Source organism: Sparassis crispa (genome assembly GCF_003851025.1).
Source record: "Sparassis crispa DNA, contig_000000F, whole genome shotgun sequence".
Taxonomy (NCBI): domain Eukaryota; kingdom Fungi; phylum Basidiomycota; class Agaricomycetes; order Polyporales; family Sparassidaceae; genus Sparassis; species Sparassis crispa.
Genome location: NW_020939747.1, coordinates 2,850,436 through 2,863,723, shown reverse-complemented (window position 1 = coordinate 2,863,723; position 13,288 = coordinate 2,850,436). Strand labels below are relative to the sequence as shown.

The window sequence follows — 13,288 nt, the reverse complement described above, 5'->3', positions numbered from 1 at the left end:
ACATCTCCACAAGCAGGTCAAAGATTGCGGGCGGTGGTCATTGACAATGGCGCTGGCGATTCGTCTGTGTGGATGCGTTAGTGGCGGGTGATATACCTCAGATATAATCTTGTAACTTTTGTCTTGATGTATAACTTCAGCGCGCAAGAGTCAGTTCGGATTTGCGTTGGCACTGAAACATACGAGCAGATAAGTGCTTATAACACGTTGTCAATTGAAGAATAAAAAAGGTTGGAAAAAAGCAACGGAGGCCTATTTCATCGGTGGAACAAGAGGTCGAGACAGTATGAGCCGCTTTCTGATCAGATGCACATGTGAGGTACTACAGCTAACACGAACAGAAGGGATTTTCACGGAACAGAGTTGGGGAAACTAAATAACACTATGAACAAACAGCATCACAGGCGATACGAGAGAAGCTGTAATAGCACAGTTTAACGACACACGATGGACGGACGCTACATTCATCATTCATTCATTTGATAGTTCTGCGGGAGACTTTCAGGCAGATCCCTGATGCTGAGGATCTTGGCCGGCAGCTTGTTGGCCATAATAGCCTGCGAGTAGACCAAATCAGTGAATCTCTCTAAATAGCGCGAGCGCGTCGCTTACCACCCCAATAATTTGAATAATAAGAGCTGGGATCAGCACCAGCCCACTGTGCCTGCGCAGCCTGCCCTGCGGCAGCGGTGGGATCGGCGACACCGGCCTGGGCACCTGCGCTCATCGCCATTCCTGTAGTCCCAGGGCTGCCCATGCCTGGCGCAGCTGCGCCAGTAGCACCAGTGCCAGCCGCCTGGCCAGGGAAGCCAGCGTAGCCAGTGAAGCCAGGGTACTGACCATAAGTGTTAGGCTGAGGCATGCCGTACATTGGCTATGAAAATTTACTGAGCTAAAAAAATCGCGCTACACACAGATCGGTTGCACGTACCACATTCGCATACGGCGCGGCAGCAGGAGTAGGGCTCAATGAGCCTGAGGAAAGAGCCGTTCCGCCATCGGCGCGGTCCTTGCCCCAACTGCATTTGATGGGACGTCCGTGCACCATCTGGCCCTGCAGCTGTACGATTGCCATCGCAGCATGCTCATGCGTATCCAGCTTGACGAACGCAAAGCCACGGTCGGCCTGCATGCGGATCTCGGAGAGGTAGCCGATGGACTGGAAGAGCGGAATGAGGTCCGCCTGCGTACAGTATGGCACCAGATTGCCGACGTAAACCGTGCTGTTGTACGCGGGCGTCTGCTGAACGACGGACTCGTACGAGAGCGGGCCGCCCTGGAAGTTGATCGGTGCCGGTGCACCGCCTCCCATGCTGGGGGGGCTCCGTCCGGGAATACCACCACTCGGAGGCGCGCCCTGCGTCTTCTGGTTGGCCCAGTTGACGCGGATCGCGCGTGAACCCAGCCACTCGCCGTTCATGGTGGCGATGGCCTGTTCCGCGTCGGTTTTATCGCGGAAGGCGAGGAAACCGTACCCGCGCGACTTGCCCGAGTTCATGTCCCACATCACACGAGCATCCGAGAGCGTGCCGAATGCGCTGAAGGCCTTCGCGAGCACCTCGTCGTTGACTTCGGGACTGAGATCGCCGACGAAAACGTGATAGTGGCTGCTCGTGTCCTCCTTGTTCTGCTGGCCCTGATACGCCCAGTTGACACGGATCTCGGTATCGAAGATCTTGCGTCCGTTGAGCGTCTGGAGGGCAGTCTCCGCAGCGCGCATGTCCATGTATTCGACGAAGCCGTAGTTGAGGCCACCATGCTGGTAGTTGCGGTCGGGGATGATCTTCACATGCTGCACGGGCCCAGCCACGGCAAAGATCTCGGTAAGCATGTACTCTGTTACCCGGGGACTCAGATTCCCGACGTAGAGGTGAGCACGCCTCTGCTAGTCACAACCGCAACCATACACGAGATCCAAAAGATCAGTGGGAGAAGGCATTGTCAGTCGCTCGCATGCTCAGAAGAGTGTCAGAAAACTTACCGGGGCCTCAGCAGCCATCGGACTCATAGGATTCATGATGACAGAAAGATAATGAAATCGTCAGGCCTAGAGGAGAGTTGTATGAGTACGCGAGATGGGCTGAGATGAGAGGAAGATTTACAACAGGAAATCGACAAGAGACGGGAAGGGGAGAAGATATAAGTCCGATAAACAGACAGACGAATAGATGAGACAGAGAGACGAGAGAGGAGGAGAGAGACGAGAGAAAAACGGAGAGAAGAGAGAGGAAAATGGACGGAGAGACAACTGCACTAGTCAGGAGACAGAGTGAGAGTTACGTTCTGCGAAAGCTGCGAACGCCCTCCGAACGCCGGCTATCTCCGTGCCCCAGATAATCATCAGCCACACGTATCTCGACCTCCCTGTTTCGAGTCCCGGGCTCAACGTTTCCAGTCGTTATTTTCATCACCTTACGCGAGATTTTTCACGGGAAGATGCGTTCCAGAGCGTGCATAGCATTAATGATTGTACACCACTACTTCTGGCTAGGTACATTCAACAACACATTCCCACCACTGCTCGGGATGTATGTCACATTCGGATTGCCAGCAAGCGACTGCACGATCGCCTTGCTTGCCTCGATCTTCCGGAACGTGACGAATGCCTCCCCTGCCTTGTCCAGAGCCCGCGAAATAGTCGCCGCCGCCTCGGCCTCACCTTCCGCCCGGATGACCGCCGCCTGCCGTTCTTGCTCAGCCTGAGAAGAGAAAGACAGTCAATGAGGACGTAAGCACTCTCGGCTATATATCCGACTGGCCTTCTCCACGATGAATTTTGCACGCTCCGCGTCTGCGACGAATCGTAAGTCAGTTGATGAAACTTTCACCTGTAATCCGAGACACACCTTGCTGAGCAATCTGCTTCGCCTCTACGGCCTGCATACGCGATCTGTCAGTGTCAACATCCAACCGACGCCGGACTTATAGTACCTGAGTGAATTCCTAGAGGACAAACACGTTAGCCTTATCACAAGGGAAAGAGTCGCGAATCCCACCTTTCCGAACGTGAGGTGAGTGATGGACACATCCTCCAACGTGATGTTGAATTCACCGGCACGCTGGAGGAGGTCCTCCCTGATGCGCGATGACACCTTTAGCAAGCGTAAGCAGTGAGATGCATGATCTAAATGACGGTCAGCAAGTTCTGTACTGACTACTTCTCGTTGAGTGATCAGCTCTGCAGCATCAAACTGGGCGACAATGCTCTTCAGGACTTCATTTCCAATTGATGGGAGAACCCTCTCGTCGTAATCCAGACCGAGACCCTGGTAGATCCTCGGAAGGTGCTCGATGTTTGGGCGAGAGAGCACTCGAAGAGTGATAGAGACCATTTGGAGATCTTTTGAACCAGTGGTGGTCGAGATGTTCTAGCGCACACACCCGAAATTAGAGAGCATGAACGGAGTACGAACAGCTTCACTCACTCGGGGCTTGATGCGGCAGTCATAGAGGATTGCCCGCTGCAGCCAAGGGACTAGGAAATGTGTGCCTTCAGGCTTGGCCTGTCAGGAGAGGGTGTAGGTGTTCAACCTGCCCGCCACGAGAAAATCACACCACTCACTGTATCCTTAACACCGGCGAACCTGTCGAACATGACGGCTCGGTACCCTCCTGGAACATCATAGATGCTGGCCTGGATGAGGGCAGCAGCAATTGCCACAGGGACTGGACGATGACTGTGTTGAGTAAATCCTACGTGCATACGACGTTAGCCAGACTTACTTATGAGGCGATTCGCCGTCTGAAAGAGAGCCATGGCGAGACAGAGCGACGACTATGCTGAGAGATGTGGTCAGACTCGGTGAAGGAGAGACAACGCGTTTTGCTCCGGCGGAAGAAGCGCGTCACCCCCAACGTGCGCGTGACCTTTCGATCATGATGGCCATTAGCTGCAGGGTGAATTCTTTCTCACTCACTCGAATTAATTTCATTTAATTTATTTAATTTTCGCCGACCCTACCACTATAAGTAGACTGCCATCATGATTCTCAAGTGTACAGACTCAGACTGAACGCGTACGTGCGCGTATTCCATGCACCGTACGTGTATTTTATGGAGGACCAACCACTTTTCTATCCACGAAGGTCCCCCGTATGCATGGATATAGAAGCGCTTTCCAGGCAAGTGCGAAACTCAAGTTGCATGCCCAAGGGTGATGGCATATGCAGTACTTGTGCACCACGAGATTCATCTCTTCTCACATCACTATCGGTTCAAAAGTAGATCACCCTTCCGGTCACCCTCTCCTGGTATCATTCTCGCAGAATGACTGCCGAACTGCATAGCCCGCTTTTTCCTCGCGCTCGCCTCTATCAGCCCCACCTTCCTCGCCGCCAGTCTCAAGAGCAACTTCTCCCCCAGCCCCGCCTCTAACCTCGGATCCGTCTTCATGTGCACCGGTAGCCGGGCGAGGAAGGAGACGACAGAGAGGGAGAGAAAGGGATGTCGTGTTTCCTTGCCGTGGGATGAGATGACCCGGTCATCTCGGCCCAAGTTTCTTGTCGGTATTCGATCAAGCTCCAGCTGTAGCTGCAATGGGGTTAGGTGAGACCGTATATCAGTGCGAGTCTGAAACGAACCTCGTCTACGATTGCCTGCCACCCAGCCGCCTTGAACGCCGTGCGATGGCGGCCATACCCACCGAGGAGCTCGTCAGAGCCCAGTCCATTGAGGAGTACGCGAGCAGGCGTTGTGTACGGCTGCGCAGGTGCTCCTGGACAACTCCGAACTTGGCCGACACCTCTTGCAGCAAAGTACAACGCGACTGCAAGACTCTGTATCAGTGTTAGCAAGGTTCTTTTCTCAGTTCCCCGTTGATCACGCACCAGATCCATAACTGTTCGACCGGGAAACATAAGTGCTTCGACGATTGACCGAGCGCCTTGAGATTCCTGCTCAAGTCAGTGCTAGATATGGCTTGCAGAGGGTTGAACTGACCTCGTAGGGAACGTTAATCTCGACCTGTGGGTTACCATTAGAGTAGACCAAAAGCTGTAAGTTTATGGGAGCTCACAAAATTCCACACCCTAGCTGGACACAACCTCCTTAACTCCTCAACTTCCTTGAGCCCTGTCAGCCGGTCCGGTACGTCGTAAGAGACTTGCACCGTAGAGTAGTCGAGCGGGTCCCGCAGTTTCTGCTTCTTTTCCCGCTTTGGCAGCCCGCCGATGTTTCCCTCCACTTGCACGGAGATTTTCCGTGGGTTCTCAAATGCAACGTTCAGGAGGTCAATGGGCTCGTCCGGATCTACATGACTGCGACAGGATATGAGTTGTACTGTTTCAATTGGACCGAACGGCTAGCTTACCGACTGGCTAAGAATGCCAACATCGTAGAGTCTATACCCCCGCTGAAAAGGACGGCCACTTTGGCTTGCCCAGAAGACGCGCTGACGCAGCACGATTGAGTTAAGACACGCATAACAGATTGCACCAAGGTTTGAACAGTAAACGGACCTGCTCCTAGGTATGTTGCGCACTCTGAGCATTACGCTCCTGTCTAAGTGGGCCGTCAATTCATCCACTGCGAATGACAGGTGCGCTGGGATATGATCCAAGTCTTGCACCATTGGGGGATCATCGGGCAGTTGAACGTTGACCTTAGGAAGTCTAGCCTGAGATCCTGCATATGTGAGTATGCTCGGAAGGGAAAAGGGGAAACGTTTTGTCCAAAGATAGCTTACAAATGGCACATTCAACTCATATCCGTGCCGAGGAATTGTCTCAAAGCACCGCTGAAAGTTAGCCTCGACCTGCATGACCAGAAGTATGAGACAAGGCGAACACCACGTTGTAGAGGAATATACCAACACTTTCTCCGCTGCCCAGCTCGGCGGCATCGAGACAGTATATCTGTTCTGTCGGAAGTTCCTCTAGATTATACGCTGGGTGAGCTCCTGCTGACACTGATGTCAACAAGAAGTAAGGATTCGCCCTAGTCGGTTTGTGGATCAACAGAGACCGTCGGCCGAGAGGATCCCGTGCGAAGTAGATACGTCGAGAAGATTTCTGAAGACAGTGTGAGTGCACAAAGAAGAGATAATTGGCTCAAGCATACCTGATAATACACAACGGCATAGCTGGAAGAAATAATTAGGTTTAACCTCCCTTCAATACGGTATGGCTGCGTACGGTCCCTCGATGCTGCCCAAGACGTCTCGTATTTCTTCCGGTGTTTTTCGTGTTTGGAGAAGGGCTGAGAGCTCCTTGCCGTCATTCTCATCGGGCGCGATCTAATATGTTGTGGAGTCAATTCCGACGACATCTTCCACGAAATTTCACGGAATGTCTCCGCAAGCAAGTACTGACAGACATGCCCTCGAATATCTGCCATGCATTTCGTTCTGTCAGTAAATGCCCCACGCACTGGATAAATGAATTACAAACTTCTCCGTTCCAACACAGAACATTTCCGTCAGGGTCAATGTGCGGTTGCGCAACGGCCGCCTCTCCCCTCAATCGCAGCTCGGATGCAAAAAAGGTCAATGCAATTCTCTGGACGGTTATATGCACAGTTTCCTGCGCGTCTGGGCCTGTAGCACGGCGAGGCTGAGTCTCTGGAGCAAGATTGGTATATGCGCACAAACCACGAGCAGCATTTGCAAGCTGGAGTTTTCCCAGAAGTTGCGAGAGGTTTGAGGCTGAAGTCTCGTTGCCGTCGTCCTGAGAAACCGCACTTCGGAGGGAGAAGAAGATCCCGCACATGGATGTTTTAGCCAAGGTCGTTCACAGAGGATCAACCAAAACTACCCTACCACTATAGGGAGACTGCCGAACAAGCACCAATCTTTTTCCACATGGTCTGCAGTGGGCCTTCGCTACAACCCATCACTGACATACTTCTACCTCGGCGTGATCGCACGAAACTCACCAATGAAAGAATGAATGCTTCAGTTCGAATTCCAACAAACAAACGGTACCAATACAAGAAGAATGACTGCTTCATTTATTGCGTTCTAGCGATACATCGCATCGGTCTTCCCCTTCCAACTATCGAAGCAACTCGAACACGCGCAGCGTAACGTACAAAGTGGCTAGCCTGACCGTTAGAAAACATACAAAGTCTACATTGCTGCAAAATCCACTGCTTGTAACTCGCGTACGCATGCAACGCGGGGCGCGCCATTCAAGCGATGTATGTGCTGGCAGCTACGTTACCGCCGCGGCCGGTCCAGTTGATGTCTACCCAGCGTTAGTAGAAGTCTGTTGCAGAAGGTAACGGATACACACGGATGTCCTCGCCGGCCTTGAGCTTCGCGTTCTCCTTGCCGGGCATTACTCGGAAGGTGTGCGCACCGAAGTAGTCACGCTATCGAGATTGATCCGCAAGTCAACACCTATCACGAGATCTAGACTTTGTTTCTCGGACGCACCTGCGCCTGCAGGATGTTAGCAGGAACAACTTCGCTCCTGTAACCGTCGAAGAAGGCAAGGGCAGTGCTGAAGGCAGGCGTGGGAATACCCCAGAGGACGGCCTGGGCGATGATGCGCCGCCAGCCAGGCTGTGCTTTCTGGACGGCCTTGTTGAAGAAGTCGTCGAACAGGAGCGACTCGAGCTTGCCGCTCTTGTGGTAAGCGGAGGTGATATCACCAAGGAATACACTCTTGATGATACAACCACCACGCCACATCTGCGCAATCCCAGCATAGTTCAAGTTCCAGCCGAGCTGCATGAAGTCAGTCAACAAATGTAGGCACAGAGACACAGGTGACTGGAGCTCACCTCCTTGGCGGTCTCGCGCATGAGCATGAAGCCCTGAGTGTAAGAAATGATCTTTGAAGCATACAACGCTTGCTCGAGGTCGTCGATGAACTGTTTCTTGTCACCCTTGAAGACCTCCTTTTGAGGGCCAGCGATGGCCTTGCTGGCACGAACACGTTCCTCCTTGATGGAGGACAAACAGCGGGCGAACACAGCCTCACCGATGAGAGTGACTACCCCAGTACGGTGTTACTTCACGCATCTGACTTAGTAAGACGTCGCTGCGTACCGGGCATGCCGGCATCAAGGGCAGCAATGGCCGTCCACTTGCCAGTCCCCTTCTGACCAGCCTTGTCGAGAATCTTAGTGACAAGGGGTTCACCATCGTCATCCTTGAACTTGAGGATGTTCGCGGTGATGTCGATCAAGAACGAGTCGAGGACACCCTTGTTCCATGCCAAGAAGATGTCGGCGATCTCGTCTTCGGATAAACCAAGACCGCGCTTCAAGATATCATAGGCTTCAGCAATCAATTGCATGTCACCGTACTCGATGCCTGGCATGTACGTGTGAGTTTCTAGAAGGATGCGGATATCGTGAGAATGCCGCTTCTCACCGTTGTGAACCATCTTAACATAGTGTCCGGCACCAGTCTCACCGACCCAATCGCAGCAAGGTTCGCCGTTGACCTGAGCAGCAGTTGCCTGGAAAATCTCCTTGATAGCGGGCCAGGCAGCAGGAGAACCACCTGGCATAAGTGAGGGGCCATAACGAGCACCCTCCTCGCCACCGGAGACACCGGAACCAACGAACAAGAGGCCCTTGGCCTCAAGCTCTTTGGTGCGGCGGATGGAGTCGGGGTAGTGGGAGTTACCACCGTCGATAATGATATCACCCTTCTCGAGATACGGCTCGAGCTGCTGGATGAATGCATCAACGGCAGGACCAGCCTTCACGAGAAGTATGATCTTGCGAGGCTTCTTGAGCTTAGATACAAGCTCCTCGATGGAGTGCGCTCCTTGAATTTTCGTCCCTGTTTTATACAATTCAGATAGTCTTAGTTGACAGATATCAAGCATCGACGTGGCGGGAAAGTAACAGACCCTTAGCTTCGTTAGCAAGGAAGTGGTCGACTTTGCTAACGGTACGGTTGTATGCGACGACGGTGAAGCCTTTATCATTCATGTTCAAAATCAAGTTTTGACCCTGCATTTCACGTTTATGATTAAACCGCTAGGATAGCGCAAGCACTCGACGACCAACCATGACAGCCAAGCCAATAAGGCCGATATCACCGCTGCAAGAGAGATGAACACGTTAAGGATGACTTGGAGAGAGGGATACACGACACATACATGGGCGCAGACATCGCGGGAAGGATAGAACGGAGACGGTCGAGTATGGTCGTGGTAGGAGGCAAGGATGGCAATGATCCCCAGCAGGAGGCGATGTCGATGAGATATAGGAGGGTGCGAGCTGACGTCGATATTTGTCACAGTTCCAACTGGGCAGGTGTGATCGTGGGAGGATCAGCGATAACTCGCCACCGTGCCCCAGCTCACTCAGCGACAGTAAAATTCGTCCGTGCACTCTCACATACGGGCAACGTTTCTCACATCTTCTATCCTCTTGCTGACATCTCCACCATGGTAGATTGGGTGAGCACCGGAGTCGGCATATGGCGTGTCGTCGATTCCCGAGTCGCCGTCACGGCGCAGCGTAACAGCGTACGTGACTGTGACGAGCGCGTTGTCAGCCCGCACGTGATCGGAATGGGGTTTTTAGACGCGACGTTCTGGCCCGTCTGGGCAATCTTTGCATCGGCCCTGAAGCCGCGGCGCTCACGGCGGGCGGGCCTGAAGACCACGGGGCGGGGAGGAAAATGTACGGCCCCGCCCGGATGTGATTGGCTTCCGCGGGTGGCGCGTCGGTCACCGACGGCCTATCCGGCGATGCGCCGGCGGCCAGGACTGACTCGGTCTCGACTATAAAAAATCAATTCCCACTAGAATTTGACCTCGCAAGGCTCGCATCAGGTTCTCTGTTACCCATGCTGCGATCTCTCCGTCCTTCTCCACGCTGTTCGACCGATCTTCTGCGGCGACCTGACCGTGTCATCCCTCGCCTCGCACCCGTACGATATGGATCCACTACGCCCACACCAGACCCTGCCACTTTGCCTGATATAGAGGTATTTTGACTTCGCTGTCGTACATGCGTCTGTCAAATTGACTCGCACGCTCTTCGATGACGATAGCCTGCGCGCCTGGAAATCGAGCGCACGGGCGAGCCCAAGAAGCGTCCTGAACCTTCCGAAATCGTTTTCGGACATAACTTCGTGAGATGCTTCTCTATTCACTCCAGGTTCCGAGCAGAATCGAACATCTCTTGATGGCAGACCGACCACATGCTGGTCGTCCCTTGGAATGCCACAACAGGATGGGATGCTCCAAAAATTAAACCTTGTCAGTACAACTCATCTCGTGCCTGGTGTTCTTTACAAAGTGACAATACACCCAGATGGCCCACTTCTTCTTGAACCAAGCTGTTCTGTCTTTCATTATGCCCAAGAGTTGTTCGAAGGCCTGAAAGCGTACCGCCAAGAGTCTGGCAAAATTACACTATTCAGACCAGATATGAACTTCAAACGCATGAACACTAGCGCGTCGCGCATTGCTCTGCCGGCAAGTCGTGGAGCTGTTCGCACAAGCCTGGGCTCATGAAACCCATCACCAGAATTTCAAACCCGAAGCTATGCTTGAGCTCCTCAAGAAGCTGATCCAGGAAGACAAAGATTGGGTACCAGGCTTGCCAGGTTACAGTCTTTATATACGTCCCACAATGAGTAATGATGATTTGGTTTGCATAACGCTAAAGCGCTCGCTGATCAGCGTTCCATAGTTGGTACTCAGGCTGCTCTGGGCATTGCACCTGCGAAAGAAGCCCTGCTCTACGTGATTTGCTGTCCGGTGGGACCGTATTATCCCAAAGGGTTTAAGCCTGTAGCACTTTATGGTACAACGAAATACATACGTGCTGCTCCGGGAGGTATGGATTTGATCGATTTGCGGCTGAAGAGTTATAATCCATGTGTGACATATCTTACAGGCATCGGCGGGTACAAGTTGGGGGCGAATTATGCTCCAGGACTCGTTGCGCAAAGGGAGATTGAGAAGCAGGGTTATATCCAGAACCTGTGGCTGCATGGGCCCGACCACCTAATCACCGAGGTATGTCAGAGTCTCTACTTGATAGTCATTCGTCAAACATATTACGCCTGGTAGGTCGGCACCATGAACGCATTTGTAGTCTTCAAGCGTCCCGACGGAGGTGCGTCACCTATGGCCGAACATATACCGATCACAAATGTAATGCTGACCGGTTCTATCTTATGTTGATTAGCAACGGAACTTGTTACGCCGCCTTTAGATGGCATGATTCTCCCTGGGGTGACGCGTGATTCCGTCCTCTCCCTCGCGCGGTGGCACGCGTCAGGCCAGGCGAAGATTGCGGACCTTCCGGATGATCTGGTTGTTTCGGAGCGTTCGGTGTCAATGAAGGAGGTGAAGGAGGCTGAGAAGACGGGCACGTTGGTCGAGTTCTTCGGTACAGGTGCGAGTAATCCGACAACACTTCTAATTCTTTCGTGCTAAGTTCGCGCTCTTCAGGCACTGCGGCAGTCATCAGTCCCGTCGACCGCATTGGTTATCTCGGCGAGGACATTCATATCCCGACTGGTCCGGATGGCATGGGCCCCGTTTCGCGGCCCATTTGGAAACAATTAACTAGCATCCAAACGGGCAAAATCCCTCATGAGTGGAGCGTGGTGGTCGATTAGAGACGTCATCTGTTGCTGGTATATAACCCCAGGGCTTCTTGTATACTTATACACATTTATAACGCGTTACCGATGCTGGTAGTCTGTTGACACTAGCCAGCTGCAGGATTTAGACGATTGTGATCGAGCCCGCGGCATTGTCCGTTCGTGGGCGCGACTGGTTGGCTTCAGCAATATTAAATTTCCTGTCTTGCTGAACGTTGCGTGCATGGCTCTCCGTCCTAGCTTGAGTGTTCGTCCTTGTCGGGCCAAGTGGCGGACCGGCAAAGCTAGATATATCTACGCACCATGCGTCTCCACGAGGAACTATGCGGTGGTAGGCAGTACGACGTACGTCGGTGAACCACCTTCCCCTCCTTCACCCCCGCCCACCGAACAACCACCCTCATCATCGTTCAAACCGCCGGATGCATCCACGGCATTCGACGCTCGCGTCCTCTACGAGCTTCGCAGGCACGCGACACCTCCAGGATCCGAGGACAGACTTCATGATCTCCCTGAGCTCATATTGCAATATCTCGACCGCTCGGAGCGCGTCCTTGATGTTGGTCTGCCTTACGAATCCCGTCCGTCAGCCGATAGGCGTACTCCATTTGACTCAAACGCGTCGGAGGAGAACCATACTGTCGCGATGGTGGTGCATGCCGCTCAGAGCGGGGAGGAGCACAAGATCACACATTGCTCAGGTTTCGCTATCAATGCCCCCGGTATGTCGGAAGGTGAGGCCGTCTTTGTGACTTGTGCACATACTCTAGAGGAGGTAGGTCCTGTAGTGGATGCCTCAGGACGCAAGTCATGGTACCTCGTAGATACGGCATAGTCCCGTCTTGAACGCTATACCCAAGCCCCACGTCTCGGGCTCGCTGCTGGTAAGCGGTGACGCCTCGTCACCGACCTTCAGCCCTGTCTCGGCGGTGCTCTCGGCGCTGCACCGTTCCGACCTTGTTCTGCTCTCTGCCACGGCGCCCGCAAATCTGCGCACGCTCCCCGTCTCGCCGTACCCTGCCCACCCAGGCACGCCTATCCGTGCGCACTTCGTCTGCGAAGCCCCGCCCACGTCTACTTCCGATGCGGATGCGGATGGGTGGACGCCGTGGGTAGGTGGGACGTGGAGCAAATGGGTACGAGGCACTGTCGTCGAATATCGGGACTCGGCAGGACGCGAAGCGAAGGTGCGTGTCTACATTGCGCTCAGGATAACTGGTGCCAAAAAGATTTATTTGCTTCGTTTCTGAACCGCTATACTCAGCCTGGGTCATACGACGCGCTTGCCCACCTCCACTTCGACCCACCGCCCACGCCGGGCTCGAGTGGTGGTCCTATCGTGGATGAAGAGAGCGGGGCAGTGATAGGAGTGATGCTCGGCACGCAACTGCAAAATAGAGTGGAAGGCGTTCGGGGTTGGGGTGTACCTGCGGAGATGATCTTCGAGGTGAGACACTCACAGCGAATGGTATCCAGGGAATTTATCAATCTTCAGATGTTCCGCCTTCCTGGCTTGAAACTCAAGAGGCAGTAATCAAGACAAGTATGTTTGATGCACAGGAACATGTAGAATACTGGATGCAACTTTGTACTGTTACAAAATCTGTAGTAAGTGTGAATTGCGCGATATACCTAATCGTTAATTTCATACAGTCAATATAACCTGTAGGTACACATGGGAACAACGAAAGGCCGCAATAATTCGGTACGTGCGGATGCTGGAGTATGAAGTACAAATTATATTAGGAGCGACAACCACCGCGA

At 53.2% G+C, this 13,288-nt stretch overlaps 5 protein-coding genes across 5 annotated transcripts; 1 reads left to right on the top strand and 4 right to left on the bottom strand.

Moving 5' to 3' along the window:
- Positions 1-501: 501 nt before the first annotated feature.
- On the bottom strand, positions 502-2,017 carry SCP_0110590 (Nuclear and cytoplasmic polyadenylated RNA-binding protein; the record flags this gene model as incomplete). The annotated part of the gene is made up of 4 exons (XM_027753288.1): positions 502-557; positions 613-874; positions 932-1,882; positions 1,982-2,017. The coding sequence occupies 4 exons, from the start codon at positions 2,015-2,017 to the stop codon at positions 502-504; spliced, it is 1,305 nt and encodes a 434-aa protein (XP_027609089.1).
- A 460-nt stretch (positions 2,018-2,477) lies between these two features.
- Positions 2,478-3,757, bottom strand: SCP_0110580 (Prohibitin-1; the record flags this gene model as incomplete). The annotated part of the gene is made up of 9 exons (XM_027753287.1): positions 2,478-2,699; positions 2,760-2,791; positions 2,847-2,877; positions 2,932-2,943; positions 2,997-3,092; positions 3,156-3,368; positions 3,426-3,503; positions 3,563-3,666; positions 3,724-3,757. 9 exons carry the CDS (start codon positions 3,755-3,757, stop codon positions 2,478-2,480), a joined length of 822 nt encoding a protein of 273 aa, XP_027609088.1.
- Positions 3,758-4,206: 449 nt separating this feature from the next.
- On the bottom strand, positions 4,207-6,704 carry SCP_0110570 (Asparagine synthetase domain-containing protein; the record flags this gene model as incomplete). The annotated part of the gene is made up of 12 exons (XM_027753286.1): positions 4,207-4,530; positions 4,581-4,775; positions 4,827-4,892; positions 4,939-4,962; positions 5,015-5,255; positions 5,309-5,389; positions 5,457-5,752; positions 5,811-6,008; positions 6,058-6,079; positions 6,132-6,232; positions 6,309-6,326; positions 6,387-6,704. The coding sequence occupies 12 exons, from the start codon at positions 6,702-6,704 to the stop codon at positions 4,207-4,209; spliced, it is 1,884 nt and encodes a 627-aa protein (XP_027609087.1).
- Positions 6,705-7,125: 421 nt separating this feature from the next.
- SCP_0110560 (6-phosphogluconate dehydrogenase, decarboxylating 2) lies at positions 7,126-9,070 on the bottom strand (the record flags this gene model as incomplete). The annotated part of the gene is made up of 9 exons (XM_027753285.1): positions 7,126-7,181; positions 7,230-7,308; positions 7,373-7,666; positions 7,723-7,934; positions 7,991-8,257; positions 8,318-8,734; positions 8,805-8,907; positions 8,965-8,998; positions 9,057-9,070. The coding sequence occupies 9 exons, from the start codon at positions 9,068-9,070 to the stop codon at positions 7,126-7,128; spliced, it is 1,476 nt and encodes a 491-aa protein (XP_027609086.1).
- Positions 9,071-9,751: 681 nt separating this feature from the next.
- SCP_0110550 (hypothetical protein) lies at positions 9,752-13,058 on the top strand (the record flags this gene model as incomplete). The annotated part of the gene is made up of 14 exons (XM_027753284.1): positions 9,752-9,892; positions 9,959-10,039; positions 10,100-10,166; positions 10,222-10,385; positions 10,438-10,546; positions 10,603-10,749; positions 10,810-10,931; positions 10,986-11,031; positions 11,104-11,313; positions 11,370-11,530; positions 11,622-12,299; positions 12,349-12,711; positions 12,789-12,971; positions 13,020-13,058. The coding sequence occupies 14 exons, from the start codon at positions 9,752-9,754 to the stop codon at positions 13,056-13,058; spliced, it is 2,511 nt and encodes an 836-aa protein (XP_027609085.1).
- Between the last annotated feature and the right edge of the window lie 230 nt (positions 13,059-13,288).